This window comes from Zonotrichia albicollis, chromosome 3, assembly GCF_047830755.1.
Source record: "Zonotrichia albicollis isolate bZonAlb1 chromosome 3, bZonAlb1.hap1, whole genome shotgun sequence".
Lineage (NCBI taxonomy): Eukaryota > Metazoa > Chordata > Aves > Passeriformes > Passerellidae > Zonotrichia > Zonotrichia albicollis.
Genome location: NC_133821.1, coordinates 39487879 through 39515320, shown reverse-complemented (window position 1 = coordinate 39515320; position 27442 = coordinate 39487879). Strand labels below are relative to the sequence as shown.

Below are 27442 nucleotides of genomic sequence, written 5' to 3'. Positions count from 1 at the left end.
GCCCGCGGCTGTCCCGCACCCCGGGCCCGCGGCCCGCCTACCCCTGCGCTCCGCTCCCCTCCGGGCCGCCCAGCCGGAACTGCGTACCGGTCCGCCACCGAGAGCGGCTCCCCCGCCGCCCGCGCTCCTCCGGCCTGCAGGAGGAAAGCCACTGCCACTGCCGCCGCCTCGCCTGCCGCCACCGCCCTCCCTAACTCGCCCCTCACGCTGCCCCGGGCCGCGCTGGGCGACAGCGGAGCCACCCCGGGATCTGCGCCCTGCCCTCGGCACTGCAGCGCCGCGGCGCTCGTTCCCGGAGGACTCCGTTTGGGGACGGACATGGGAAGATGGCGGACGCAGCAGAGGCAATGGAGGCCGAGCCCGCCGCCTTCAAGCGCCCAAGCCGCCCGCTGCCCGCCGCCCCCGGGCCCGGAGAGCCGGGGCCCAGCCCGCCGGCAGCCCCCCGCCCGGCCGCCGCCGCGCCGCGCTACGAGGAGCCGCCGTGGGGCAGCCGGCCGCCCGCCGGCTCAGGGTACGGGCTGGAGGTGCTGAAGGGCGGCGTGCTGCTGGGCTCGGTGCGGCTGGAGGACAGCAGCTGGTTCTTGGTGGGGCGGCTGCCCGGCTGCGCCGTGTCCCTGGAGCACCCGTCGGTGTCGCGGCACCACGCCGTGCTGCAGTACCGCGGCTGCTCCCCCGAGGAGCCCAGCGGCGCCGATGCCGCCGGGTTCTACGTGTACGACCTGGGCAGCACCCACGGCACCTTCCTCAACAAGGCGCGGCTGCCGCCCCGCACCTACTGCCGGGTGCGGGTGGGCCACGGGCTGCGCTTCGGCGGCAGCTCCCGCCTCTTCCTCCTGCAGGTGGGTCGGGGCTCGGGCTCGGGCGGCTCCGGAGCGTGTGCGGGTGCTAAAGGCTGGCCCGGGTCAGGCTCGGGAGCTTCCCCGGCTCCGTAGGGTGACCGCCTGAGGTGTGGGGCGGAATGGAAGCTGCCCAGCGCTGCCGTGGTTGTGTGACTGCGAGACAAGCTGGGGGTGTCTGCTGCTGGCTCTGCAGTGAGCTGTGGGGCTGCGGGTTTCTCCTGATGTGCTGGGAGTGCAAAAGGCATTTCTCTCCAACAGTGGGATGTATTAGGAAGGTCTTTCTGACAGTATGATGCCCCAGTGAATAAAGAACTAATATTTCTTTGGGAAAAGGGGGAGTGTTTATTAATAGGGACTTGGACAGCTCATTGCATGTTGTACACACTTCAGAAGCTGCTCATTCCTCAGGGTCACCAGTGTAGTTCTGACGTGAATTTTTGCCTTTAGCCTTTTAATTACAGTTATATGTGAGCTGGATTGCACTGCAGGTACACAATAATGCTTATTTCTCCCTGCCCTTCTTTTGAAAATGCCATTAAAACTAATATATTTTGGAATGCAGACCATAACTAATGGTCAAATAATTCCATTTTTTGAAGAGCAGTGTAATGATGGGCTTATGTTATTATATGTAACCTGCATGTGTGCTGGAAATACGTGTGGGTTTATTTAAAAACACTTCTGCTGATCTTCTGTTTTGACTTAGGGACCCAAAGAGGACCAGGAATCTGAGTCAGAACTAACTGTGACTGAACTGAAGGCGCTACGCAAGCAGCAGCAAGCAAAATTAGAAAAGACAATGTTGGGAGAGGACTCTGATGAGGAGGATGAGAAAGAGGAGAGAAATGAAAGGAGTCAGAATAGTGACCTGAGCTGCTCGTGGGGCATGGGTAAGTGATGATGTATCCATTGGCTGATATGTATTAGAAGGTCTGTAAGCTTGTTTTCACTGAATTTTAGGGTTAATATTCCAACGGGCTGCCAAGAGTCACAATCCAGTCAAGGTTTTTGAGTACAAATTAATCCTTTTGCTGTTAAAAAGAAGGGTAAGTGACAAATTAACATCCAGTGAGCTTCTTTTAAACAGGAGGAGGTAATTTATCTATACCTATAAAAGGCCATGAAACTTAGAGCTTAATTAATGCTCTTTGGTTTGCTCCTGTGATGATATCCACACTTTTAACAAAGAGGTGAAATTTAACTGCTTGAGACTTAAACGCAGTATAGCTATCTTTACATTTAAACAGGAAGCCCACATATTAGAGCTAGGTAAATTATAATTAATGAACTTTTTGCAACAAAATGAGTTGGATTCTTTTGAGTGAAAATGTATAAGCTCATAAACCTTTGAAAGTTCTGAAACTGACATTGATCTGCAAAACTGAATCATGTTTTGGAATAACTAATAGTGAAAACACTAATTTTTTGAATTGGGTGCAGGAATAATGAAGTTAAGGGAAGTAATTTTATGACACAGCTGCTACTTCTTTCAAACTAATGAAAGTTGAAATAGGCTGGTGTTCTCTTTCTCATGTTTCATGGGGTTTTTTTGACTTTGTATGTCTTCCAGGTGAGGATGCTGAGGAGGATGAGGTTGAAGAAAACCCTATTGCTGTTGATTTTCAGGATGTTCAAGATGCCTTTTATATGAAAGACCCTAGGAAGGCCTTGCAGGGCTTTTTTGATAGAGAAGGTAATTATTTCTTTTTTTATTAAATGTGGTTTTTTTACTCAGCAAAGTGTTACTTTGTTGTTTATGTTTCAGGGGGATTTAAGGTGTCATGTGGGAGCAAACGTTTTCTGTTACACTATGGGTAACATTTTTTGTTTCATCAGGTTTTGGTGGGGATTTGTGGTGGTTTGTTTTGGGGTTTTTTTCTTTAAAACTTGGGCCACCGTTGTATATCTGAGTCTTAGTTACTAATTCCTAAGCTGTAGTGAGCAGCTTGTATTCTGGAGTATTCTTCACCTCTTGTCCTCTGGAGTGGCACTCAGACTTCACCCGTGCTTTGAAGCTATGCAGAAAAATCAAAACTCCTCCATTTCCAGACTGTTTGCTTTGGAGATGGCTGTAATTGTGTATAACTGGAAAATGGGAAAATCTAAAAAAGAGAAAAGACAACAATTAAGTGGCCTAAAGTTTCAGTGATTGCTTGTGAAACTTAATATTTCACTTACTTGTTGAAGTGACAAAGCAACCTTCAAGACAAACAGTATCTGTGAATTCAGATTACAAACTGTTGTTGCTTTAGCATCATTTACTTTAATACAGGCAGAGACAAGATTTTTTTTTTAATTTGAATTACATGTTCCTAAACAGGCTACTTAGAGATTTTTTAGTCTGAAAAAGCCTTGATTTTGAAAAAAAACCCAAATCAGCATAAGTAAATCAAAATCATGGTATGTAACAAGAGCTTATTATCCTTTTTGTTTCGAAGAATGTCCCATCACATTCTTCTCTGCTGTAAAGATTATTCCTGCTTATTTCAATCTTGGTTACTACATCAATTCTCTTTTCTAGGAGAAGAGTTAGAATATGAGTATGATGATCGTGGGCACAACAGCTGGCTCTGCAGGATCAAGTATGTACATCTCCATTCCTTTGGTGCATGGAAGTTGACTGTTTTTGAGTTTGCAAACAGAAGCTGAAGGAATTACTTGTTCTGGCAAGGAAGCCAGCTGAATTTAGACTTAAGCCCTGATAAGTTCAGGGATCAGTGCCTAGTTCAGTGTCTGTGCACCTTTTGTCTTCTGACAGGATTTGGTTTTCCTAGGGGATGAAAACTGAGAAAGCAAGAGTCTAGGTTCTTTCAGCTCCCCTTGTTTTGAGCAGTATGTGAAACAGAATACAAGAGTAGAAACTAGGAAACAATCTCTTTCAATTCCTAATAAGAAAGATCAAAAAGACCCCAAACTTAATTCTACTGTATGCCTGATTTCAGTTCCTGTATGGTATAGGGCAGTTTTTGAGAGCTTCGTGCTAGAGGCCACTAATGTAATTCTTTTGTAAGACAGAAGAAAGTGAGGTGGAAATTAAGTCAACAAGTCTCAACATAGTAATGATTGTACTGTTTAAAAATCCTTTGCTTCATCGTGGAAACTATTCGTTACTCATGTTGTATGGATACAAGATACCTGTACTTAAAATGATCCAGGGACTGACATTTAGCCTTTTAACTTCCTGTATTTCTAATGGAATAAATAGTGGAAAAATTATTGTTTGGACCAGTGAAATACAAACTGCTTGCATGATTAGGAAATCATGCTTGTGTTTTGATTGATTCTGTATGAAATAAAAATTGGAAAAAATTAACACAAAAAAAAGATAAAAATGAAATGGCAATGGCATTGTAAAATATCTGAGTAGCATCCCTGAAAAGCTGTTTGTATCTGAGCTGTTCTCTGATCCTTCAAACTGAACAGGTTGCCTGTGGATGATGCATCAGGGAAGCAGCTGGTGGCAGAGGTTCTCCATTCAGGAAAAAAGAAGGAAGCAATGATACAGTGTGCCCTGGAAGCTTGCAGGCTGCTGGATGCTCGAGGAGTACTGAGGCAAGAAGCAGGTGAATAACTGTGATCATTCTAAATACCCTAAATTAGGGATTTGAGTTTGCTATCTTGAATTTGCTTTATTGCTGAGTGATCTGCAAATCATTTTGTTTCTTGCCTTCTCCTGTGGCTTTCTCAGTATCCCGAAAAAGGAAATCAAAGAACTGGGAAGATGAGGATTTCTATGACAGTGATGACGACACCTTCCTCGATCGAACTGGTGCTGTGGAAAAGAAACGACTGAACAGAATGAAGAAAGCTGGTAAAATAGAAGAAAAACCAGAAACTTATGACTCCCTGGTAAGAACAATTGTTATGACATGTCAGGGTTACCCTCTCATGCCTGTATTATGTTATGACTGAGAAGAAATTTTAGTGGCTCATGGCAGTGGATGAAGGAAATGCCAGGACAGGATACTTTTAAATTAGTTCTAAATAACTGGAAAATAATTCCAAGCTTTTAAGTCCACAGGACACATCCCAAAGAAATATCTCATTCTCTTTCAAAGAATAAGAATCCTGGATTGAGAGGCATATGACAAACAATAAATACTACAAAGACAGTAGGTTGTGAGGGATAGGAAGGGTTGGAGGGCTCAGTGGTGGTACAACACTGCTGCTGAAGAATTATGTGTACTGTCATGTTTCAGAAATGGTTTAAATAATTTTCCATGTCAAAAAATGACTAAGTTGTTTAGGAAGAATCTAGACTTCTAATTTTTTTCAGCCCAAGAAGTCCTGGTCAAAGCTCAGAAGTAGAAAAGTGTAATGTGATAGGATACTTGAGTAACTTCTAAAATGAGATTTTAACAAGGTAAAGTCTTCTAAGCATGTTGTTCTCTCATAGGTCACAAAGCTAAAAGAAGCAGAAAATGAGCTTTCTGAGATAACAGAGAAGCTGAAGGTTTCAGGGAAAGGTAAGGCATGAAGTTTATTTGATCACAGTGCTTTCCATAAAGAATAATACAAAATTAGCTTAGAGATTTGGTTTTTTTTTTTCAGTGTCCACTTTTCACATAGGGATAGGAAGGTTTGCAGGTCACTGAGTTATCTTGAGAGAATTCTTACAGTCTTCATCCAACAGTTTATGTACTCTGTTTATAGTCACTTGCTAATGAATGCAGCTTTTTCCAAAGCAGGCAGCATCTAAGTTCGAGTAAGGTGGCAAGAGTGCAAGCTCCTGGAGTTCTGAAAGGGTGAATATTATTATTGTTTATCTGCCCATATTGCTGAAAGTGACCCAATTTAAAGAACACTGCTTTTTCCACTCCCTTAAAAAACATTTGTAAGGGAGGAAGAAAGAACTCACAGAAAATGTAATGTATTTTATTTCACTTGTTACAAACACACTTTGTAATGGAAAGGTTGGAAGCAAAAAATGTGGAGACAAAGCAGTTGACACGTAACCCATACATTCAGTGAACAGCCAGTACAGGAGAGTGCCATTCAGGCTCTAGGATTATGCCTTTGTTTCTGAAGGCAGAGCCTTTCCAGACCAGTGATGGTATCTGTTAGTGAGCTGTGCTTAAAAGCAAACTGTACCAATGGCTGCACTTTGCTTTCTGTGACTGATGCTGTCTCATGGAGTAAAAGGAAGGCAGGAAGGAAATGTGTGTTTAGGCTGGTTGTTCACACAAAAGCCTTGCTAACAGAATTGGCATTAACAAAGGCTGCACCATGAGTTTGTCAGAAGTTTCTCTCCAAGAAGCCTAGCAGCAGTGTGACAGCTGGGCTGTCTTCTGTGTGTTACATGGCTGTGCTTCTTTCTAGTTATTCAGCCCCACACCAAAACTCATTCATATCAATATCTTTGTTGGTGATTGATTATACCAGATCCCTGCTCAAAAGGTAGTACCATTCCACCAAACATACAAACCGATATTCTGTGTGTCTGAAGGAATTGTTTTCAGCCTTATACTTTTGATAAGTAATTAGCAATTGACCAGCAAAATTAGCTAATGCTTAGATTGTCTGAGAGGTGTAATTCCAAGCTTTCATCTCTTCTGATTCCTTTGTTTCTCCTGATACTGTTTCTCAACAAGACTGTTGTATTACAGTGTAGTAGAGACTGGGTGAAGGAAGAGTCAGTTCATTTTTATACTTCTGCTAACACCATATAATGCTGTAGGCCCCTTTCCTACCAAAACCCAGCCATGCAATCCCAATACACTTGTTTTTGTAAGTTGCAGGTGGTTACACAGCTAGTTTAGAGCCGTGGAAGAAAGTGCAGTCTTGGCACTTATTGAAGCACAGATCATTCAGTATTGGATGGGAATTCCCAGAACTAGGCCAGGGTAAAACAAACATATCAAATATTGCATCAGTCAGCTGGTTTGTTAGGGTGTTTTCTAGATCCTTTGGTTTTCTCTTATTTGAATGCTTTAGGTTAATCACAGATGCTGAGAAAGCCAGGAGCAGTGTTGCTGACCATGGTACATTTGTAGCACTATCATGATCTGTCCAGCAAAACTCCTGCATTACATCCAGTTCTGAAACCTCAATGCACTTTTGTTTGCTCTAAATGCTTATTTGGAGCCTAAAGACAGGAGTGTAGAGACACCAGTGAGTGAATGACAGGCTAAATTGCTACACCTCTTACCAAGCACTTGGAGAAATTAAGTAGTTGTCTAAAAAAGTCTCAGTAGAAGTTCACAAATTGTTCCCTGGGGTTCTTCAGAACTAATTACTGGTGGACTGACTTGGTATCACTCATTCACTGATGCTGCTGAATGCAGATCAAATATGTGGAACTCTTCAGTCTCATCTTTGGTTGCCTGTTCAGGAAAAATATCAATAAGTTGATGGTGCATAGCCTGTAAATAGTTGATGGTAAATAGCCCTGTAGCTTTTTGTCACTGGGATATAAAGTATAATAGACATGATTGATTCATCTCATAGTAATGTCAGATTTTAATTCAATGGTGTAGAAAACTGCTGCAACAGCTGAGGAATGCTAACTGCAACTCTGCAAGCTGAGCTGGCTGGTATTAGGCCCTGTTGGTGGAATTGAGCAGAGAATCCAATTTGCAAGAAGGGGTGATCCAACTCGCTGAGCATCACTCTCTGACTGAAGCATTTGCACCACTGTGCAGTGCAGCACTGAGCTCTGGATTTAATTGTGGAACTTTAATTGTTCTGAGGAATGTGACTGCTCACTAAACCACATCATTGTAATTTGATGTTTAAATGAAATTATCATTCTGCTCAGCTCCTGCCTGCAAGGAGGTTTAGACATTGTTAACAATACCTTCTCATTGCTGGTTTTTGTCTTGGTTCATATAAATAGTTGTGATGAAAAGAAAGTATTTCTATAAGAATTTCTTTTATGACATGTTTTGTCATCATTTATGCTTGCATGGAGGTGGATGCTACAACTGTTTCTTATCTTTTGAAGCCTATTAATTCTGTATATTTTGGAACAGTTACTGTTAAGGCTTTGGTGTATTTTCAAATGGTAAAGTCGGTTTTGTTTTACATCAGAAATGTCCTTTTCAACTGAATCCATTTGTAAGCATGAGTCCTATTAGACTTTCCTCTAATTATTTAAGTCTTGTAAAACTGCTCAAATACTCTTCAGAATAACTTGGTCTGTTTTATTTTTATGCATTTAAAATTTCAAGTGCTACTTAATTAGCTCAAGCTGAACTGAAAATAGCTCATTGATCAAATAATTACGCTTGTGCATATATACAAAAACACTTATAAGGCAGAAAATACATATTGGATTTGCCACTTTTCACTGAATATTAAAAGGCAGAAAACTATCTGTCAAAAGACTTGTTAAAATTCTGGCAAGAACATTTTTCTTTCTTTGCCTCCAGGTTATTTTTGAATACCATATAACAACTTCTGAAATACTGTTCAAGCCACAAAAAGGCGTTTCTGGATCTTTTTGTTTGGTTATTTTAAATCCAGGTATTAGAAGAGTATTTCTTTTTCTTAGTCATTAGAGATTTAGTTTTACCTCCTGAGTTTTATTTTAATTAGTCAAGTATGCATAACAATTGTTAATATTTTGAAATTAGGTGGAGTAAAAAGACTGTCATTACTCTTTTCAAGTTCAAAGCAGTTTTCTTGCAGAAAATCTAGTCAAAATAAAGGTACATTCTGTGTGATTGGCCTAATGCGTGAAATTTGGTTTGTATGCAGTCTTTCAGGAGTACAAGGCAACAGTGATTGATTTTGAACTTTACAAATATTATGACATAAACATCCCAGGAACATCAAAATCTGATTCCCTATGCAGTGGTGTAGGTTTTCATGGGGCTGGGATTAGTTTAGTTTGTGACTACAAAAAAATCCCTAAGCCACTTTTTTAGGGAGAGCAGATATAGAAGTGAGATGAACAACCAGGAATAGCACTCACAAAGAAACATTCCGTTTTAAGAGAGGCTTTTTTTAGGTAAGTGAATTAAAGTTTACTTTCAGGCTTTTGTTAGGAGAAATGCTTTCATCTCTCCAGGCCTAACAACCTCCATTATTTCACAATTCAGCAGGAACTCACCTTATTCTCTAAAGGCAGGACCTGATGATTACAGTTATATCCCCAGCATAACATTATATATCTTCCCTTTATCCTGCCTAGTCCAGTCCCATCCAGCAGCTCAGGATTCTCTGGATGAGTTCATGACTGAAATGAAATCAGGATGCACACTGGACAGCGTGGCACGCAAGAAGCTTCACCTGCGGTCCTTTGAACTGAGGAAAGAGCAGCAGAGACTGAAAGGGTTGATAAAGCTTGTCAAGCCTACAGAGCTGCCTGAGCTGAAGCCCCAGTAAGTCTTGGTGAAAACATAAACAATTACTTTTCCCTTTATTCTTATCCATGGGCAGTTGTGTAAGCCCAGTAAATAGGCAGCTTTCCAATTACAAAAGCAGGGCAGCCTTCCAAACTACCTGGCTCAGCTCTTGAGGAGCTGCTGTGCCTCTGGGCTACTGCAGCATCTGTGGCTGAGGGAAATGCACAGCACTGGAGTGGGACCAGCCCAGGCTGGCAGGATGACAGGGGTAAGGGACTGGAAGCAGACTGTTAGCTTCTTTAACTTTTTTCCCATGTGCATCCAAAAGGAACTGATGAATTTTACAGATACTTTGTACAACATGAAACCCACTTTCACTCTGTGAACTGTATTTGGAAGTCAAATGTGGTGGCTGTTCAGCTACTGCCTGGCAGCACCACTGCTGTTGGAGAGGGTGTGTGCTGGGTTCATTCACTAGTGGCAGCTTGATTAGAGGTTAATTACCTAATTCATTTAAATTAAGGTTTGGCTTCCAAATGTGTTTTTATATATAAATATGTGTGTACGTATGCAGTTGAATTTAAGGGAGTCTATGTGATACAGAAGGTTTTTCCCTTGTTCATTTATTTTTTGCTTCCTTTATGGCATGTGTCTGAATCCTACAACATATATGTAGGATGGAGGAGTCATTTCCTGCAGCGTCCTCCTTGGATGCTGCAAGTGAGAGAGAAATAAAAGGATTTTTATATATTCACTTCTCATAGGCAGACCTTTTTTTTTTTTTGCATTTGTATATATAAGATTTGTTTGATACTTTATATACTGTTTCCCTTTGTGTCTGATTTTTATTAGGAGTGGGAGTTACAGTCTGAATGCAGAGAACAAGCCTAAAAAAATGAACCTGCCTCTGTTTGGTGCAATGAAAGGGGGGAGCAAATTCAAACTGAAAACTGGAAGCCTGGGGGTAAGTTGGACTGGTAGGTGTTGCAGGTCAGTGGCTGTTTGTGAGCACCTTCTCAGGCTGTGGGGGCTGTAGGTGGCAGCTGTGTCTCCTAACATGCATGGAAGCAGCATGGAGGTGCAGCCTGTGGCACTGGAAGCTGCATGCACAACGAGCAGGGGCTCTTGGATGTTGTTTGCTGCCAGACATGCTGTTCCATGTCTTTGTACAGCAGTTTCCTGGGGCACAGCTGTGGTCAAAAATGCCCTGCCTCAGCAGCCAGTCCTTTTCTTGTTTTTCTGCATCCTCATAGCCAAGATCATATCCATGATTGATGCAGTTTCCAGTGTCCCTCTTATGAAAAGACTGCACTCTTTATTTATGGACTGGACATGTTTTTTCATCTTCCACCTCTACTAATAACTTTTCCTTCAACCCAAACTATTTGTCATCCTGGGAGTGTTTCCTTACCAGCTGTCTCTGATAGTGCTGTGTGTGCTTGCTCCTGTAATGAGTGTCTGTCACATCTGTCTCTGTCTTGGCACTCATGCCCAAGTCTGTGTCTTACAGAAGTTGCCTGTTAAGCGTCCAGACATCCCTGAAAACTTGTTAAAAACAAAAGATGATGGACCAGAAGAGGAGGAGGAGGAGGAGGAAGAAGAAATGGAAGAGCAGCAAGAAGCAGATGCAGTAAGCAGCAGAGTGTCAGACCTGGAAATGAAGATGACTAAAGAGAAAGAAACAGGGAATGAAACTCATGCTCCTGATGGCTCCCCTTGCAATAACAAAAATCTAGAATCCCTTCAGGATGGTAAACCATTGTTTCTATTTTTCTAGTAATGAAGATGAGTCTGTTACTGCTGAACTTTTGAGAGCTATGTGAATCAAATGTTCAAGTCACAGGTTCTCCAGCCTGTTTATTTTCCACAGGTTTGTTTGCCATGAGTCCAGAGTCCTTGTGGCAGCAGCTGAGTTTCACATGGTTCTAGGTGAAGTTTTTCATGCTTTTTGGTGAAATAGAGCAAATCTCCTGCTTTGATAAGCCCGATTTCCATTAAATTGATTGTCCAAATAAAAACAACTGCAATGGTTTTTTGGCAGTAAAAGTGGCATAATAAGAAGACAAATGTCTGTGCAAAACTTCAGATCCATTTGTAAGGAGGAAAAACAATTTCTAAAGTGGTAATGGAAAAGTACCTTCGAGGTATCTCCAATCTCTCCTTTCCTGTATCAGCCTGATGCATTTGAAAATTCAGTAATGGTGTTTCTCAGTGAACAGTATGTTTGATAACAGAGAGCTATTCTGGCTTTTTGGCTTAATGCTGGACATGTTGCTGCAGAAAAGTGTTTTAACAGATCACAGAATTTTCTTTATTGTATTGCAGTGGACTTGGTGGATGAAATAATTGGGAAGATTTTTGAAGGAGTTCTTCCTGAGACAAATGTAGCAAAGAGTTCTCTTTCGTGCTTGGTCTCAGGGATGCACTGTGCTCATCAGAGTTACTGCAGGGCCACTAAGCTCTTCCTTTCTTGTTTTACAGGGGTTGATTCTCTGCCTGAGCCAAAGGTACTGAGGAATGAATCTCAGATGGGAGCCTCACAAGAGAAATCCCAAGGTGAACAGTACACAGACTATTTTGTGATAGCTTGTGGGTTTAGAAACTGACTAAAGTACTTAGTATCTTATGCGGGTCAAAGGAAACTGAGCCTAATCTAGAGCCTAAAGAAAGTTTGTGTTTTGCTTGGGAAGTGGTAAGGGTGTGGTAAAGGCTGGGCACTTCCACTATGTTACAGCTGTCCTTGCTTTTCACAGTCATTAATTGTTTAGAGTTTTTTTGTTCCGAAAAATCAGCATGAGAAGAATAATTAATTTAGGAGACTGTGATGATGCTTTTTCCTCTGTTATTCTTTTGCGCTAGCTCTTAACACTACAGAAAGACAAAACTTTATAAAGTGAATGCTACATAACATTAGGTAATAATCTGCTGGTGACCTAGATGATGTCTCTGCCTGTATGCACAAAAAATCAGATCTTGAAAATGAAGAATGTTGGTTGTACATGGAGGAGATTTTTATGACCTTTCTATTTATTTTGTAACTCAGACTCTTTAGAATCTGTCCTCTTACCCATAGAGAGCCATATCATCTTACCCATAGAGAGCCATCAGAGTATCAGTATTTCAAATACTAAGTGGCAGAAAACCAAGGAATTCTTTTCACCCATCAACTCCAAAGTTTGCTGTTTGCTTGTTTTTTTAAAAAGCAAATTGGTCCTGCACATTTCCTGCTCCTCTCTTTCTATATCAATCACTGCAGTGTTTACAGGTAGTGTCTTTTAGAAAATAAACGTCTGCCGTTAAGTAAAGTTAATATTACAGAATCACTAATAGAGGATCTTGCTAAACTACATTCAGTTGCATGACTGACAGTGTATTTAACCTAAGTTAAATCTAGGAAAAACAATAAGATGTTCAGCAGTATTATTCTCAAGTAATTGTGGTGCAGTGAGATATCTTGGATTTCCTTATGGATGTATAAATTTTTATGTGAACTTCCCATAAGTTTATATCATAGAATTGGTCATTTGTGCTGTGTCATAAAACAATTCTGCTTTCTTTCCAGCACACAAGGTAGTAAATACGGAACCTGAAGAGACATCTGAGAAAGTTAAGAAAATCAATAGCTCAAGCAAGGTCAGTTACAATACCATGACTCCTGCAGCTTAAGAGGAAGTCATTCCTAGGCTCTTTTTTAGTGAAATAGTAACAAGTTGATGGAGTCTAACTTGGTGATAGCAGTGCTTTGTATTAAAATGTAAAGTATGGAAGTTTTGCACATTTTGGGACTCAGTCAATTGTTGCCTTCCTGAAGCTGGGAAGGATCTTCTCTGACAGCCTAATGATTGTTGTGAGGCTCTTCCCTTCAGAGACCATCCCACACCCTTCTGCTGACTTGGTGACTGTACTTGGTGGACCATGAGTTCTGACCACTGGGACAGTTTCTTTGTGGGGACCATCAAATTTTAGCCCTGCAGCACTTACTGAAGCTCAGATCCCTGCATCCTGTGTGTGCTGACTGCTGCTTTGTTAGTCCTGGCCAAGGACCCAGGATTGGGTAGGCACAGTCCTCACAACTGCCTTTTGTTGCTGGCCTTGCTAAAGATGCTGAAGAAATCAAGAGTTTATTTATACTGGTGAAGCCCAAGTTTTACCACTGTTATGAATATGGGAGGACAAGGCAGTTTTTCATGCTGAGGCTGTCAAGTCAGCACCTCTCATCAGCAGAGAGTTTGCTGTAACACTGAGCATTCTCCAAATGCCAGATGGCTTAGGTGTATTCTTTCTCCCATCACAAATCACTTTTTCCACATGCTGTCTCTGCCTTGGGGCTCAGATCTTGCATGGAAAGTATCAACCAGAAGTCAGTTGGGGGTTTTTTTGGGTTTTTGTTTTTGTTGTTTTTTGGTTTGTTTTTTTGGTGGTTTTTTTTTTGGTTTTTGGGTTGTTTTTTTTTTTTTTTTTTTGTTTTTGGGGTTTTTTGTAATATTTCAATAACTTTGAATCGTGTAAAACTGGAAAAACAATTTTCAAGTGATTGTTCACAAGCCATATTTAAAAGCTGTACAGCTCTGCAGTCTAATGTTTTGGAAAACATTAGTCTTCTTGTTTAGATGTTATTTTAGGGAAGGAGAGTTATTGAGGGAATGAAAATTTGTTTCAGCTCATAACATTAGACTGTAATGATGCTACAGAGTAATGCAAATAAGTGCTGAGTAACTTGGCATTATTTTGAGCTCTTAAGTGTTGCACTCTACAGTTGTATGATTTTTTTTTACCTGAAGTTGTTGGAAACAGAAGTTGTTGAGAAAATGATGCTGATGTGGCAAAAACTAAAAATCTGAGTACAAAAAGATACTGCTGTGTCAACAACTGCATTGCAAGTGACCTTTTGTGGTTTGCTTTAACATTTCAAGATGCCAGTGAGACCTGAAAACAATTAGTGTTTTTTTCTTTTTGAAAACTGTTACCCTTATATATCACCTGAACTTTTATAAGCTTCACTTTGAAAATCACCTGAAACCCAAAGTTTTCAGTGGTACTGTGCATTGAAATCAGTAAAGCACCTATTGAATGTCCTACTCTCAAGCTTTTCCCTGCATAAAGACATCCTATGTCAAATCACATCACCAAACATTAGGCTTAAACTGTTCTGTTTTGAGGGGGAAATTGGACTGGATGACCTCCAGTGGGCCCCTCTAAACAGCATTTTTATTTGTCTGTGACTTTAATGGAAATGAGCTGGATCTATTTGAGGGTTTGATTTTCTTCTCTATTACTGTTTTCATCCCTGACTCTTGTGGAAATAACCCTCACCTCTGATTATTTGTCTCTGAATTAGTGAGGGATTTAGTGGTTGTGACACACTAGTGGAGAGATACAGCACTTTAAAAATTCTTTCCTCTCTTTGCAGGTCCAACAACCTTTTTTTTCCTCACAGTACCCAGATGATGACCCAGACTACTGCGTTTGGATTCCTCCTGCAGGTATCAACCATTTCCTTACTGGTTTTAGCCTCATAACTCAGGAATCTTTCTAATAAATCATCAGGATGTCCTTTTGAGTCCTTGGACAAAAGCTAATCCAGGAATACTTTACTCAGAACCTGATGTTATGTGGCACGCTATGCCCCATGTTTGTTGTGTGGCCATGCAAGTCTTGCAGGGGGGTACAGACCATATCTGTAGTAGCCTCATGGCAATGGAGAGACACACCTGAAGGTTGTTTTTCAGTTTTGTAACGCCTGAGAGGGCTAACTGTAGTCACACATGGTGCTATGATAACCTAGTTGAAAGATTAGCTCAAACCTTCCTTAGGGATAAATGCTCCAGCAATGTCAGAATTTTCAGTTTTCACAGAAGTCTGTGAAATCCAAAAATGCTTCTTTGCAGTTTTTTAAAAAAATCATTGGAATACAAACACTGGGTCAGGTCTTTTGGAGAAAAGTATTGATAATGCTTTGGTGAAGGCACTGAACAATTGATGCACTCATCCAACATATGTTAAATTTGAATATTTTTTTATCTTTAGTTCCAGGGTGTTTTTAGCTAGGTGAAGTTTTTTTTAAACAGGGTAACGAATGTTCAGTTCCTTTAAAATAGAAAACTCATTTTTGTGCATTGAGGTTTTCAGAGTAAGTTGAAAGCTTGGCCTTCATTTGATAGATTTATTACTATAATTTTTGTTAGGCTGTCGCAAATAATTTTTGTTAGGCTGTTATAGAAATAAGAATAAATTTCACTGAAGAAAACTGTAATCTGGTGAATCATCCTTCAATGAAATGTCTGCACATCTCTGACATGTGCATCCACAGGAGCAGAATCCTGTAGCAGTAACTCCAAAGTCTGATCTGGGATAGTTAAGCAAGCTGTGTCCATAAGAGGGAGCTCTGTTTTGTGGCTCTGCCTGACAATGAATAGTCAAACGTTCCTTCTAAGCTGGCATTACGAGGACTCCAGAAAAAAACTCAAACAAAACAGCCACACAAACAGGAATACCTGATGTAACCTTAACACTGTTAGTAAAATTGAAATGAATTGTAAGTGTAAATCAAAAGACACATTGCAATATGCAGTCTGATTTTTTATCCTCTGTGCTTGTATGGCTGGTGCTACTTAGAGACTCTTTCATACAGGGATATACATTTCTCTTAGGTGAGGGATAAAAGGAATAACACAACTCTTCCTCTTCCTTTTTGTCCATTAGGTCAAAGTGGTGATGGCAAGACTCATCTCAATGAAAAATATGGCTACTAAGTTTCCAGTGCCCCGGAGTTCCTCTGAGGCTTGAAGGACTGCTCTGTTTTGGACTCTTTCACTACACATTAAGTGACAGATAAGAGACTTGGATTTCCAGATGCTGTTGAAATTCAAGGGCATCAGCAGCTGCTCTGGCTCTTAGCTCTCCCTATGTGTCCTTTGTTTGTCTTCCAGATACTTTTTTAAAGTAAAAGCCCACACATTGTTCTGCCTCTTATTTCACTTTCAGCCTTGTTTGTTTGTGTTTTTTTTAAGTTGTCTTGAAACCATAAGCTCATTTTTCCTTTTGTAAATAGAAGTAGACAAAAATATTAAAGGAATACACCTCTGTATACTTACAGGCTTGATAAAATTTATTCATATTGGGTTTATGCAATTAAAATTAAAAATGCTACTGTTTTTTTCTGTGTCTGCTGTTTGAAAATACTGTCATGGTAATCACAACCTAAAACTTGAGGGTTCTTTTGTTTTCCTTTTTTTATGGAAAAAAGAACAACTTTTGCATTTTGAAAAGAAAATTGTTTTCATGTCTCCCTCGTGCAGTTGCTGGAATACCTGGTATGGAGTGGACAGGAAATAGTGAGTGAAAGGTGTTGTAAAGGTCCAGAAATGCCAAAGAACTGAAGAGGCTGGCACTGCTTGGCACAGGGGGTAACAGAAGAAACAAATGGAAGGATATCCTGGAAAAGCCTATAATGGAGCCTGTTCTTCTTGTGTCCCAACATGAGCAAAGTGCCATCTTAATGCAGTTCAGGGCATGCCTGGTAAATTGGCTTTGTCTGGAGAAATCCCCTGGGTGACTCAGGATTGTCCCAGAGCCTGTGCTGTGGTAAAGGCAAGGTCATGCAGGAAGTGTGAGGGTTTAAATAGCTGGAGGCACAACCATACAGGGGCAGGGAAAAGTGTAGAAATGAGAGTCTTGCAAATCAAGGACACACATCCTTTGGGGTGCTTCCACAGCCAGTGGCTGCATCCTCATGGACAAATCACAGGAGGGCACCTCAGAAGCTGGGGTGAAGGGATAACCATACAACTCCTTACTTAGCAGGCTCAAGCTACACAACAGCATCTTCAGCATGTGCAGCAGGGTTTTGTCTGCATCTGCACACCAGGCTGGGCAGCCTAAAGCTTCCTGCTTCTGGCAGAGCCATATCTTCATGCAATCCAAGGAAACGCTGTTGCCTCTCTATTCAAAATGCCAGACCTCATAGGTTTCACAGCTGTAGCCCTTCCCCAGAGTGTTTTCCAGTTCCAGGGTGTACCAAGCAACTGCAAGGGAGTTCCATTCATCAGCAGCAGGTTTCAGACAGGGATAATGATTTGCCATTTATGCTCATGACGAGCAGGAGGGCACAGAGCCCATGTAAGTACACCTTGATTGTTACCATCCTGAGGTAGGTGATCAGTGTATCTTTTCATCAGGGGCTGCTTTGTAGTACAGACAAAGGGCATTGACCTGCTGCCAGAAAACATCTCTGGGGATAAGGGCCTGGACAGTTTGGTCCTGGCTAAGACCATGAGCTCCCCATCTGTTTCTTTTCTTAGCAGCTCACTTGTGCTCCCATCTGAATCTGAGGGTAAGCCCTGTTTTCGTTAAGCCATCCATCTTTTGCTTCATTGTGTAACATGAGCACCCAAAGGTCACCCCCACTGGATGGTTCCAGCCATTTTCACAGTGGCATTTGATAAAACCATGGAAAAAGCACCCATTATGTTTGAAAGTAGTTGTCCTCCCATCAGTGATCACTTTGCCACCCCAGAAGCAGTTTCTCACCTGACACTCAACAGCTGTGTAATGCATGACAGGTTTGAATGTTCTCCTTTTGGCCCAGGTGTGTTTGTCATTCGTCAAATACCTTTTCCCTCCAGTAAGAGCTATAAACCAGTACGTGGACCTGGGAGTAGAGGTCACTATATTACACAGAAAGGGATCTACACAGCAATAAACTTCATCTTTTCATCAATTCTTTCTCATCTATTGTGTGATAGACCATCACCATAATCTTATCTCTGTATGATCTGCAGGCCTCCCTCCAAATTTTTACATCTTGCTGGCAATAGTAACTCAGCTCTTCCTGCAAGTCAAAGCTCCCCTGATGGTCTGTGTACATGTCAAGAATTGCTTTTTTTCCTTAAACACCACACTGTGCAGCCTATAATAATCCTCTTGAGGAAGTGGGCCTATGTAACTCTGATTTTTTGTTGAAAAAATGGAAGAAATAACTTTTGGAGCCCTTGATACCCACAACACAGGGAAGACTGCTTAGTTTCATGACTAAAAAATGTAAAAGAGTCTGTGAAAATGAGGATTCTGCTTGCACATCAGTTTAACACCCTGAGTAATTAATTGCAGACATGTTTTTTCTTTCAGAAGCTGCCTGACAATGGAGCAGCCATCATAGCCTCTGGCATTAGAGAAGCATAGCCCTGAAACTTGTGTCATTAAGCAGCTGACTCAAGTCCACGTGTCCCCTAAAGCTCCCATTCTCCTTCAATTTTCCATGGCACTCCTTCATCCCATGGGGCATCTGGCACTCCCTCCATGGCAAGAATACAGTTTGGGCCATGCAGGGTTTCCTGCACCTTCCATCTCGAGAGGAGAGCCCTGCCCTGCTCGTGGGGTTTGATCCCAGACATGGAGCACTGCTGCTGGCTGATGTTACAGGCCTGTTCCTGGCACAGGCTGCACTTCCAGCCTCTGCTTTTGAGCTGCTTTTCCACATAAAATCAGAGCCAAACAGTTTGGGTTCCCCAGGCCCATGCAGCAGTCTGCAGCTGGGGCATCTCCTTCTCGTGGCACTGTTGAGTGCATGGTCACGCAGCAAGCAGAGCTGACAATAATATTTACAGCTATGGCTGTGATTATGGGGTGCATGGCAAATCTCACCGACATTTCTCACCCCAAATACTTTTTCTGACCTCCCTAACCTCACAATGATGTTCACTGCATCAGAGGAGGAAAGGGCTCCTGGGATATCTAGAACGGTTTTCCTTGGATTAAGAACTCCCCAGCATTTTTTTCCACTCAGGTAAGAGGATGATGAGTACATTAACATGCAGCAAAGAGAACAAAGAGGTCCCACTGAGCATGACCTTCTTATGCACAGAATACTCTGGTTTTTAATGGAGCTCTCTTGCTCTGCTCAGCAGTTCTGCACCTCACTGCTCCAAGCATTCTGAGACCTCCAGCACTATGGAAAGAACCATCACTGGTGGGTTTTGACCAGGCAGCACTGATGTTTGTCTAACGTTAGAACAGAGATAGGCTGTGGGGTCCTGTGTACCCCACTCCCAACAGCTCTTACTGTCAGAATAGTGGGTGGAAAGCCTGGTCACACCTCAGTTCTCTTTGACTTTGCACAAGCATAATGACTCAGTCTGAAACTTTATTCAGAATTCCTATTGCTTAACAAAACAGTGGAAGACTGAAGTGGAAGCTGTGGGAAAGACATGAGCAACACCACCAGGACCAGACATTTGGAATAAGTCATCAGGAACTTACTCTGTCCTGTCTCAAACCAGTGCTTTGTGAGCTTCATGCATCAGTACCTCATTCAAATCACCAAACCTCTCCTTTTCCACATGCCACCTCACCCTGAACCCCTGGAGTGACCATTCCCACTGCTTGTTTGCTCTGTGGAAGCCACAGATCAGGCCAATGTCTCCTTTTCCATCCTCTTTACATTTGAAGGTGGGGGTAGAGACAGACTTTTAAATACTCATCCTGGGGACTTGTGAGGGCAGCTGCTTCCACCATAGGCAGTCTGACTGCACAGTCCTGGCTGTGCTTGCTGCATTGACCAATGGATAAGGAAACTTCCAGCAAAGGCTTCATCTCAGGCATAGCTGTAAGGTTCCCCTCACCAAGGCCAAGTAGAGCTCATCCCACCAGCCACCAATCTCTGTGTGACACCTCCACATCAGCTTGCAAGGTCATCTTTTCTAGATTACTTGGTGACTTTGGCCCAGCACTGCTGCATTTCCTCTCCATTTCCTCCAAAAGCACAGATTGGAGCAAACAACCTGCAGATGGAGCCCACGATGCACAGACCTCACCACACCTGAGGTGTCCTGTGAGCCAAGGAGGAATCCCAGCTGTACCTGGGTTATGGTCCCTGAAGGATGCTTCCTCTTACTTGTCTAAGGAAAACTGAGGCTGCATGAAACACTCCACTTTTTGGAACGGAAAGGAGTGTTCACAAGGTTCTTCAAAGCACTCAAAGGAGCAGAGCACCCATTTGGTTACCTATTGTTGAGCTGTGTTTACAGCACTCAAAAGCTACAGGACACAGGCAGAGGTGATTAACAAGGAGTCCATCCTGTAGCAGCTCGCAGGCCTTGCTCAGCATTCCCCAGCTGATTGTTTAAAGCTGCTGTCTCCTGCTCAGAGGGCATGATTAGCTCGTGTTTTCTTTGGAACATGTGTTTACCTCATTATCATGCTTACTTTCCACTGCTACAAAACTTCCAGTTCTGTACTCACCTAATATATACTCTCAAATTTATGAGGCATCAATGCCCTAAGGCCCTTGAGCACCTAATGTTTGGGCAGCTGGCTGCAGTTCCATGCATAAAGAATATATGTTTTTGATACCTGTGTAGCATCACAGTGTGCTGTTCTGAGGTACAAAGTACACTCAGCATAACTTGAGACTTGATGAGGGGGTACATTTTTAGGTTTATTTTTTTACATTCTGAAAATGAAATGCTGTCTTAAGAGCTCGCAGTTTCATTTTCAGTGAAGTGAATGTGAGGTAAAATGTTAAAAATGTTCCTTAAGTCAAAAAAAGTTCTATATATCAGCCTAATTTGCTCAATTCTGTTTTTAAAATGTGGAAGTGTTTTGTTGATTGTTGTGCAGCTGTGTGGATGTATGTGCAGGTGTATATGTGCTCTTTCAACCATGAATATATCACTTTGTTCCTCTGCTTTGACCTGTTAAACCACTTGAAACTCAGGTTTATTCTTATGCTGGGTGCAGGCTGCTGAAACTGCAGTCTTGGGGCATTTTGAGCAGCTCACTTGTTTATGCTGAGTACCTGTTTCCAATCCAGTTTCTTGTAACACCCAGAAATGAGATATGCGGGCTAAGAATAGCACATGATATGAATCCCGCAGGTGACTGCTCAGGGGAAGTCCAATGGCCATTGGGCTCATGAAACAGCAGATCAAAACCCATCTGTGCTGGCCCCAGCAAGGGGAGTGCTTGGATGCACAGCAAAAGGCTCCCCCAGAGCCAAGGCAAAGAGCTTCTCCTGCTGTATGGATCATGTTCACACCTCTGTACACAAAGGCATTCTTGCTGAAGCCTTGAGCGTGTGGCCAGCAGGCAGCGTGTGCAGTGCTTCAGGGTAAACGCGGCATGTGGACTCTGACAAAAACTGATCTCTGTGTGAATCAAAAATCTTCATATATATGGAAAGTTTTAAGAGCTGGCATGTGTAATACAAGCAGAGCAGAGTTTGCTCCAAAAAGGCAGTTCCTAAAGGAAAAGATTTATCCAGTTGCTTCTCTGAGTTTCTTCTGTTTGGCAAGTGATCATTTTCTTTTCATGCAGAAGCCAGGGGCTATCAGACACCTCTTGAAGCCACCCCTTGACAATGGCTTTCCTGATTTCATTTGATCTTGTATCTTTTCTCACACCAGACTGTTTGGCTGCTGCTGCTGTTTCTCTGTCCCACTATTGCTTTTCCTGTATATTGAAGTCAGTTCAAGCTGCATTGTTTCCCATGGGACTGGACATCATCGTGCTGAGCCTCTTCCTTTAGTGATCTTCATTCTCAAGCCCAACTCTACTTACCCATATGGCAAAACACCCCCATCATACTTTTGTCCTGCTTCTGAGCTGCAGGAGGGGTTCTGCTGGGAGTTGATCTTAACCAGAAAACAGCCTGAACCATGATTTTTTCCCATTCATGAAGCAGAAACTGAATCTGAATTTGTATTTCAAAGATTTGAGAGAAGGCTCCCAATCCCAGTGGAACCTGAATCAATTTTTGGGATTTGTTTTCTTTTGGGAAAGTAGACTAGGGGGGGACACACACCTGTCTCCTAGCTGCTCCTTTTCTTTGGCTCTGTCATATCTTTCTTTTTTGGGGGGTCCATCCAGCACAGAACGAAGTGGGCACTATCTGTGGCTCAAGCAGGTTTAGCTCCATGCTGTGCCCTCGCCTCTGCAGGAAGGGCTGGCTCCCACCGTGGCAGCTGTCCTGGGCAGGAGGGGTGTTTGCCATTTGGGCAGAGCTGGGCAGGCTGCTGCCTTCTGAGCCAGCAGTATGAAGTGGCACAACACCAAACAGCCACTGCCAAATTTCTCCCTTCTCGTTCTCCCGCATCAGAGAGGAGTCAGAGAAGAGTTGAGATTGGCTCTTATGAATTTCTTTGGGCAGGAAATGGCAGGGTTGTCAGCTTGTGATGGGGTGGGATCACACTTCTTTGCAAAAAGCCAGAGGATTATTTATCTGAAATCTCATAATTCACTCATTCATACCCTTATCCCCAGCCACAAATAATAACCCCACTCCCATTACACCTCTTCAGGCTGCTCCATGACAGCAGGGCAGTAACATCCTAATTGCTCTTACATGTGAGGGTAACTATAATGGGTTCTGTGGTGGAAAGATGATTTATTTTCCTGTGTTGAAAGCACAGCTGTAAGTACACAGACCTTCTCTGTGCTTTCTCCTGAAACAGCTCCCTTGGTTTCTCAGGTGTCTCGCCACAAGACAGATGAAACCATTTTCTCCCTCCAAATTAGCAGATTTGCCTGAGAGCTGTCATCTGCTCTTGCAAAGCAGTCAGACAAGGAGACATGCTGTGAAGCACTGATGCTCTGCACGTTCTCCTCGGCTGCTCAAAACACACAGACAAGTATTAAACAGTTTAGGCTCTGGCCCAGGCAGAATCAGCTGCTGAGATTGCTCCCTGAGCTACTCCCAACTTCTGACTTCCCTGTGGTTTTTACCTCTTGCTGCCCAGCACATCCAGCAGTAAAGTGTGGCTAATTTTACAGAAATGCAGCTGCACTCGGTGAGTGTGATCTCTCTGAGAGACACTGGCAGGACATGTAGGGCCTTTGTGAAGAGCTCTGTTAGCCAGGTGCAACCAAGGGTCTCCTCCCCCTGGAGATGGGGTTGAATGGGAGTGGGAAGGAGAGAGAATGACAGGAGCTCTCTTGTGCAGAAAAGGGCAGAATTTGAGCTATGTTTGAAATTACTATTAAAAAAGCGGGAGATACAATTTTATTATTCAAAAAAATTTTGCTGGTTAGCTGTTGTGGCACTGGAGTAACTAAAATCCTCTTGGAATAGGCCCTGGTTGTTCCCCAAAGGCAAATGTGAAGATGTGCTCTTCTTAGAGTATGGTGAGAGGTTACAGCTCTGACTGTATGATTGCTTTCATGTTACAAAGTGAGAAAAGCATGAATGAAAAAACCTCTGCCATCCATTAGGGAGAAAATTGGCTGGGAGGTCCACAGGTACAGAGAGATTAATCTCCATTTACCTCCATCAGAAATAGATTCTGTGCCTGTGAACACTAGCCATGTATTTCTCTCTGATCCTCCTTTCACAGGCCAGGTCACACCAGCTGTGATGTATTTGGGGACAAACCAACTACGAAATCCCAAGCAGCTTTCCCAGCAAAAAGATTGTTTCACAATCAAGCAGCTTCATCATTTTGCCTCTATGCTGGGAGATGGTTTGCCCTCATTCTTCTCATGGCTCTAAGCCCACAACATATGCAGCTGTGCCCAAGCAAATCCTGTGTCCAGCAGGATTTGATGATAGCTCATCTCCAGTCCTACGGTGATGATCTGTGGTGGCTGCATACAGAAAGAGATGCAGGATATCTACAAACAATACTGAGTATCTAAAACCAATATTGTTGTCTTGTTTAAAAATTATATAAAATCTCCAGCAAATTGGATTTCATTTTTGAATCCTGCCTCCTCTTTATCTAGAATTGCCAAATGTGTCATGCATGACCGTAGGGTTAACCCAAACCACTTGAACTCTTTCAATAATGGCTCATCTTTGTTTCTAATAGCTGCAAAGACCTGCTTCATGTTTTGTTTATATTTTTAACAAGCATCCAGTGTCAATGGGACTTCATTAAACAGGGCTGGTTTTTTTTTTTTTTCTGTAGTTCTTGCTCCAATTCGTGTTTTGTAATAATCATGCTTAAAGAGGAAAGAAATGTCATGTCCCAAGCCATGAGGGAGGCATGTGTCTAAATAATACAAAGGAACTGGAGCTGTGCCACAGCAGGAGAAGGAAGAAAATGCCAGATCCTCCCCACAGTCACTCAGAGTTTACTAGAAATAGGAATAGTTGCACTGGGCCAGAGCAAAGTCCACTTGCTTGTTATCTCTCAGATGCACAGAGGAAGGACAAAAGAAACCTTGTGTGTGTGTTTGGCTATATGTGTGCGTGCCCAGATGTACTCATCTGTATGTCAGACTGTCCTCAGAGGTGTATGGCACACAGAGCCAGCAGTCACAAGGTGCAGGAAAAAAATCCAATTAGCTATCAGGAGAATTTCGAAAATAATTCCAATTAGCTATCAGGAGAATTTCTTCACATCTGTAAGGTTTCAGAACTCAGCTGGACAAGGGCCTGAACAATCAGGTTGGGCTATTTTTCCAGGGATTATCACCTCCAGAGGGGTTTTCCAGCCTGAATGATTCTAATTCATATACATGTATATACATACACATGCACATTCACATATAGAGTTTTGAAATATATGAAGATACATATATGCATGTCTGTGGCACATTCCCTCTTCATAATCTCTATGGAAAAGTGTGACATAACCTGTTGCACTGTTGGCTAGTCTTTTCAGAGAAAAGAGAGAAGATCTTTGGGACAGGACCCTCCAAACACAAGTGTTCAGCAGTGCTGTTCATGCAAATTACTCCTGAGCTGAGTAGGGCTCCTGGCATGGGCCATTCTCATGAAAAGGTGTGAGAGACCTGTTTTAGAACTATTATTTGAAGTCAAACCAGAGAAATCATGCTACAGAACAGATTCCCTGTCTAGGTGACCAGTGTAGCTACTGGATCTTTCTTTTCTGAGACTGAGCAAGTGTTTGACCAATAGATGAGGATGGGTGCTGTGGAACTGGAAGGTCAGATACTGGGGAACCTGATGATGACCCTTCCTCTGTAAGGAATGACTGTATGAGGGAATGAAGGGGCTGTTGCCTCTTAAGCTCTGGTTTTAGTTCTTCCTTTGCATCCTATTACCTTTTGCACAGAAACTTAGTTTATTTCTACATTCTGCTTGAGCCTAAAGCAATTTATAAGTTTTGTTCTTCCCCTTGTGAGTGGGTGGGAAGCTTTTATTTCAGAATCTTTGAAATAACCAGATTCAATTTCACCCTCATAAATTTGATCTCCTACACACATCCCCTTACTAAATAAGCAAATATTTTTCCTAAAACCAGTTTGGCTTATTCCTAGGTTGACCTTTTGTCAACAAAACATGAAGATATTATCGTGATTGGAAAAACTTCTCTCAGGCCCATAAACTGTCAAAGAAAAAGCGGAGAGAGGAGGAAGGAGAGGCTGGGGCTTAGAAACCTCATTTTGGAAATGTCAATTGGGCAACCAAATAGCATGAATCATAAAAACAGTGAAAGAGGCAAAGAGACAATGTGTGAACAGTTATTGCAGTGAAAGAGCTGGTAAATCATTGTATATTTAACAATCTGTCCATTCGGCTGGGAAATGATGTTTCACTGGGTCCCATGGCACAGCCAGGGGTTTTCCAAGCAGCAGGCTGAGCTCAGCTGGCACAGAGTCCTCAGGCCAGCCAGGGCAGGGGATGGCACTGGGGTGCCTTGCAGGGGTCCTCAGCTCGTGTACCATCATGAATGGCTGGTGCCAGCTTTGCCAGGGAGTCCACCTGGGATGTATGGGGTCCCTCCTCCAACCCAAGTGTGGCTGCCAGCCTGGTAGGGAATTCTCATGTGCCACAGGTGCCTGCCACCCTCCTTTGCCACCAAAATCAAAGCTAATGCATGTTTGCTCTTTAGTCTCCCAACAGGAATTATCCTGGTCAGGAGTGCAACTCCTGCTGCCTCCTCCAGAAGTCTTCCAGCAGATCTCCAGACCTCTTCTACATCTGCTGATACCCACAGGTCCAAGCACACAGGTTTGACCCATGCTGTGGCAGGATTCCCCAAAGCAGCCAAGGGCACAAGCTGGTCTCTGTTTTTCCTTTCCTTGTACATGCCCAGGCAAGGGTGAAGTGAGGAGAGTGGTTGGACACAACCTGTTCAAACAAGCTGTTCATACACCTCAATAAAGGCTTTTCCAGAAGCTGAGAAGTGCTCTGCCCATGGCTTTGGCAGTTTTAATGTAACTGAGAGGAAAGGTCTGGGGAAGCACAGGAGAAATGGTTCTGTAAACTCCAGAGTGGCACAATTCCTGCTTGGGAAAGCTTGCTAGTAGTCACACAGGACCTCAGAAGCAGCAGGAAGGGATTACATATCCCAGTGGCCTCTCTTGGATGTGCTATCCCAGCTGACTCAAAGCCCTCCCATCACAGCAGCGTGGATTGGCAGCTAGGTGCTGCTGGGGAACCAGGAAGGAGCCACCACCAAAAGAAATTCCCTTGAAAAGGGATTGAGAGGCAATTGCACCCTGCAAGATTTTTCCTAATCAACCACTGACATCAACATTTTGGATCAACCAGCAACTCTTTTCCCTGTGATCCTGACTGGCTACAGTGAACCAAACATGAAAGCTTAGGGGACAGTCCAGTCCAGTCCAGGCTATGATGTCCTGGAGCAGTCTGGCTGTCACTGTTGAGGGAATCATCCTGTCCTGAGCTTTGCCTCTGAGTTGTCCCCTCTCCTCTGGTGGCTCAAGCTTGCCGTGATATACGCACGTGTGAAGCATCACTGGCCATAGCACGGCCAGTGAAGGAGAAAAAATGTGAGGAAACTCACTGTGGAGTCAGGTTAGGTCTGTTGCACTGACAGAGGTTTCTTCCTTGGGGCCAAGCACCACAGGGAGGAGGCAGCTGGGCAGCCATGGGGTCAGGCAGGGTGGTGGATGTTGCAGCTGAAGTTGCTCTGACCTGCTTCCATCTTTTCCTCCTTGTCTTAGACAAGCTGCATCCCAAATAAATCCCTGTGCATCACCACCACCAGTCACATCATCAGCTTCAAACTGACACAGGACAGTTGCTGGAAGAAGCAAATGGTGAGTGTACAATGCTGCCCTAGAGGGCCAAGATATCCCAAAAAGTGCTCTCAGGACTGGGTGCAGGGCAGACAGTGCCCATTACTGGCTGTGGTCAGTGAAGTGACAGGAGTCTGTCTCTGCTTTGGTGCTCATGTTCCAAGTTGCCAGGCTGGGTGTCTCCCTGCCATCACAGAGGGGAGAGAGGAGGGGGACATGACAACACGGTTCTTAACAGATTTAGGGAAATGCTGAAGCTGTAAATCAAGATCTTCAATGCATTTCATCTCCTTCCCTTTCAGTACTCAGCAAGAAAATAAATGCATACCCAGGAAATCAGGAACAGATGCATGGGCGCATCTTGGGACA

General features: G+C 43.0%; 2 protein-coding genes across 4 annotated transcripts in view; one reads left to right on the top strand and one right to left on the bottom strand.

The window, feature by feature from the left end:
• The first annotated feature begins 326 nt into the window (after positions 1–326).
• On the top strand, positions 327–16216 carry SLC4A1AP (solute carrier family 4 member 1 adaptor protein). The gene is made up of 14 exons (XM_005483103.4): positions 327–839; positions 1546–1729; positions 2410–2532; positions 3361–3421; positions 4263–4402; positions 4528–4688; positions 5236–5305; positions 8974–9163; positions 9980–10091; positions 10638–10878; positions 11609–11683; positions 12690–12760; positions 14538–14610; positions 15830–16216. The coding sequence occupies exons 1-14, from the start codon at positions 327–329 to the stop codon at positions 15877–15879; spliced, it is 2064 nt and encodes a 687-aa protein (XP_005483160.1). The 3' UTR covers positions 15880–16216.
• Positions 2433–27442, bottom strand: part of LOC102067897 (uncharacterized) — a 108389-nt gene continuing 83379 nt past the window's right edge. Inside the window, exons 4-5 of one of the 3 annotated variants that reach the window (XR_012579481.1) lie at positions 6988–7162; positions 2433–2941 (exon numbers count right to left, since the gene is read on the bottom strand). Coding sequence is in view for 2 of the 3 variants with exons in the window: in XM_026791084.2 (XP_026646885.1) it covers positions 2855–2941 (87 nt within the window). In the remaining variant the exon portion in view is untranslated. Of the gene's footprint in view, positions 2942–5698; positions 7163–27442 lie in introns of those variants that run through there. The other 2 variants (XM_026791084.2, XM_074537221.1) reach the window with 2 other exon arrangements.

Excerpts from the sequence above, each read along its gene's own strand:
- SLC4A1AP (XM_005483103.4), top strand. The coding sequence starts at position 327 with ATGGCGGACGCAGCAGAGGCAATGGAGGCCGAGCCCGCCGCCTTCAAG. Across the intron at positions 10,092-10,637 it reads TGAAAACTGGAAGCCTGGGG|AAGTTGCCTGTTAAGCGTCC; the intron begins GTAAGTTGGACT and ends TGTGTCTTACAG. Across the intron at positions 12,761-14,537 it reads AAATCAATAGCTCAAGCAAG|GTCCAACAACCTTTTTTTTC; the intron begins GTCAGTTACAAT and ends CTCTCTTTGCAG.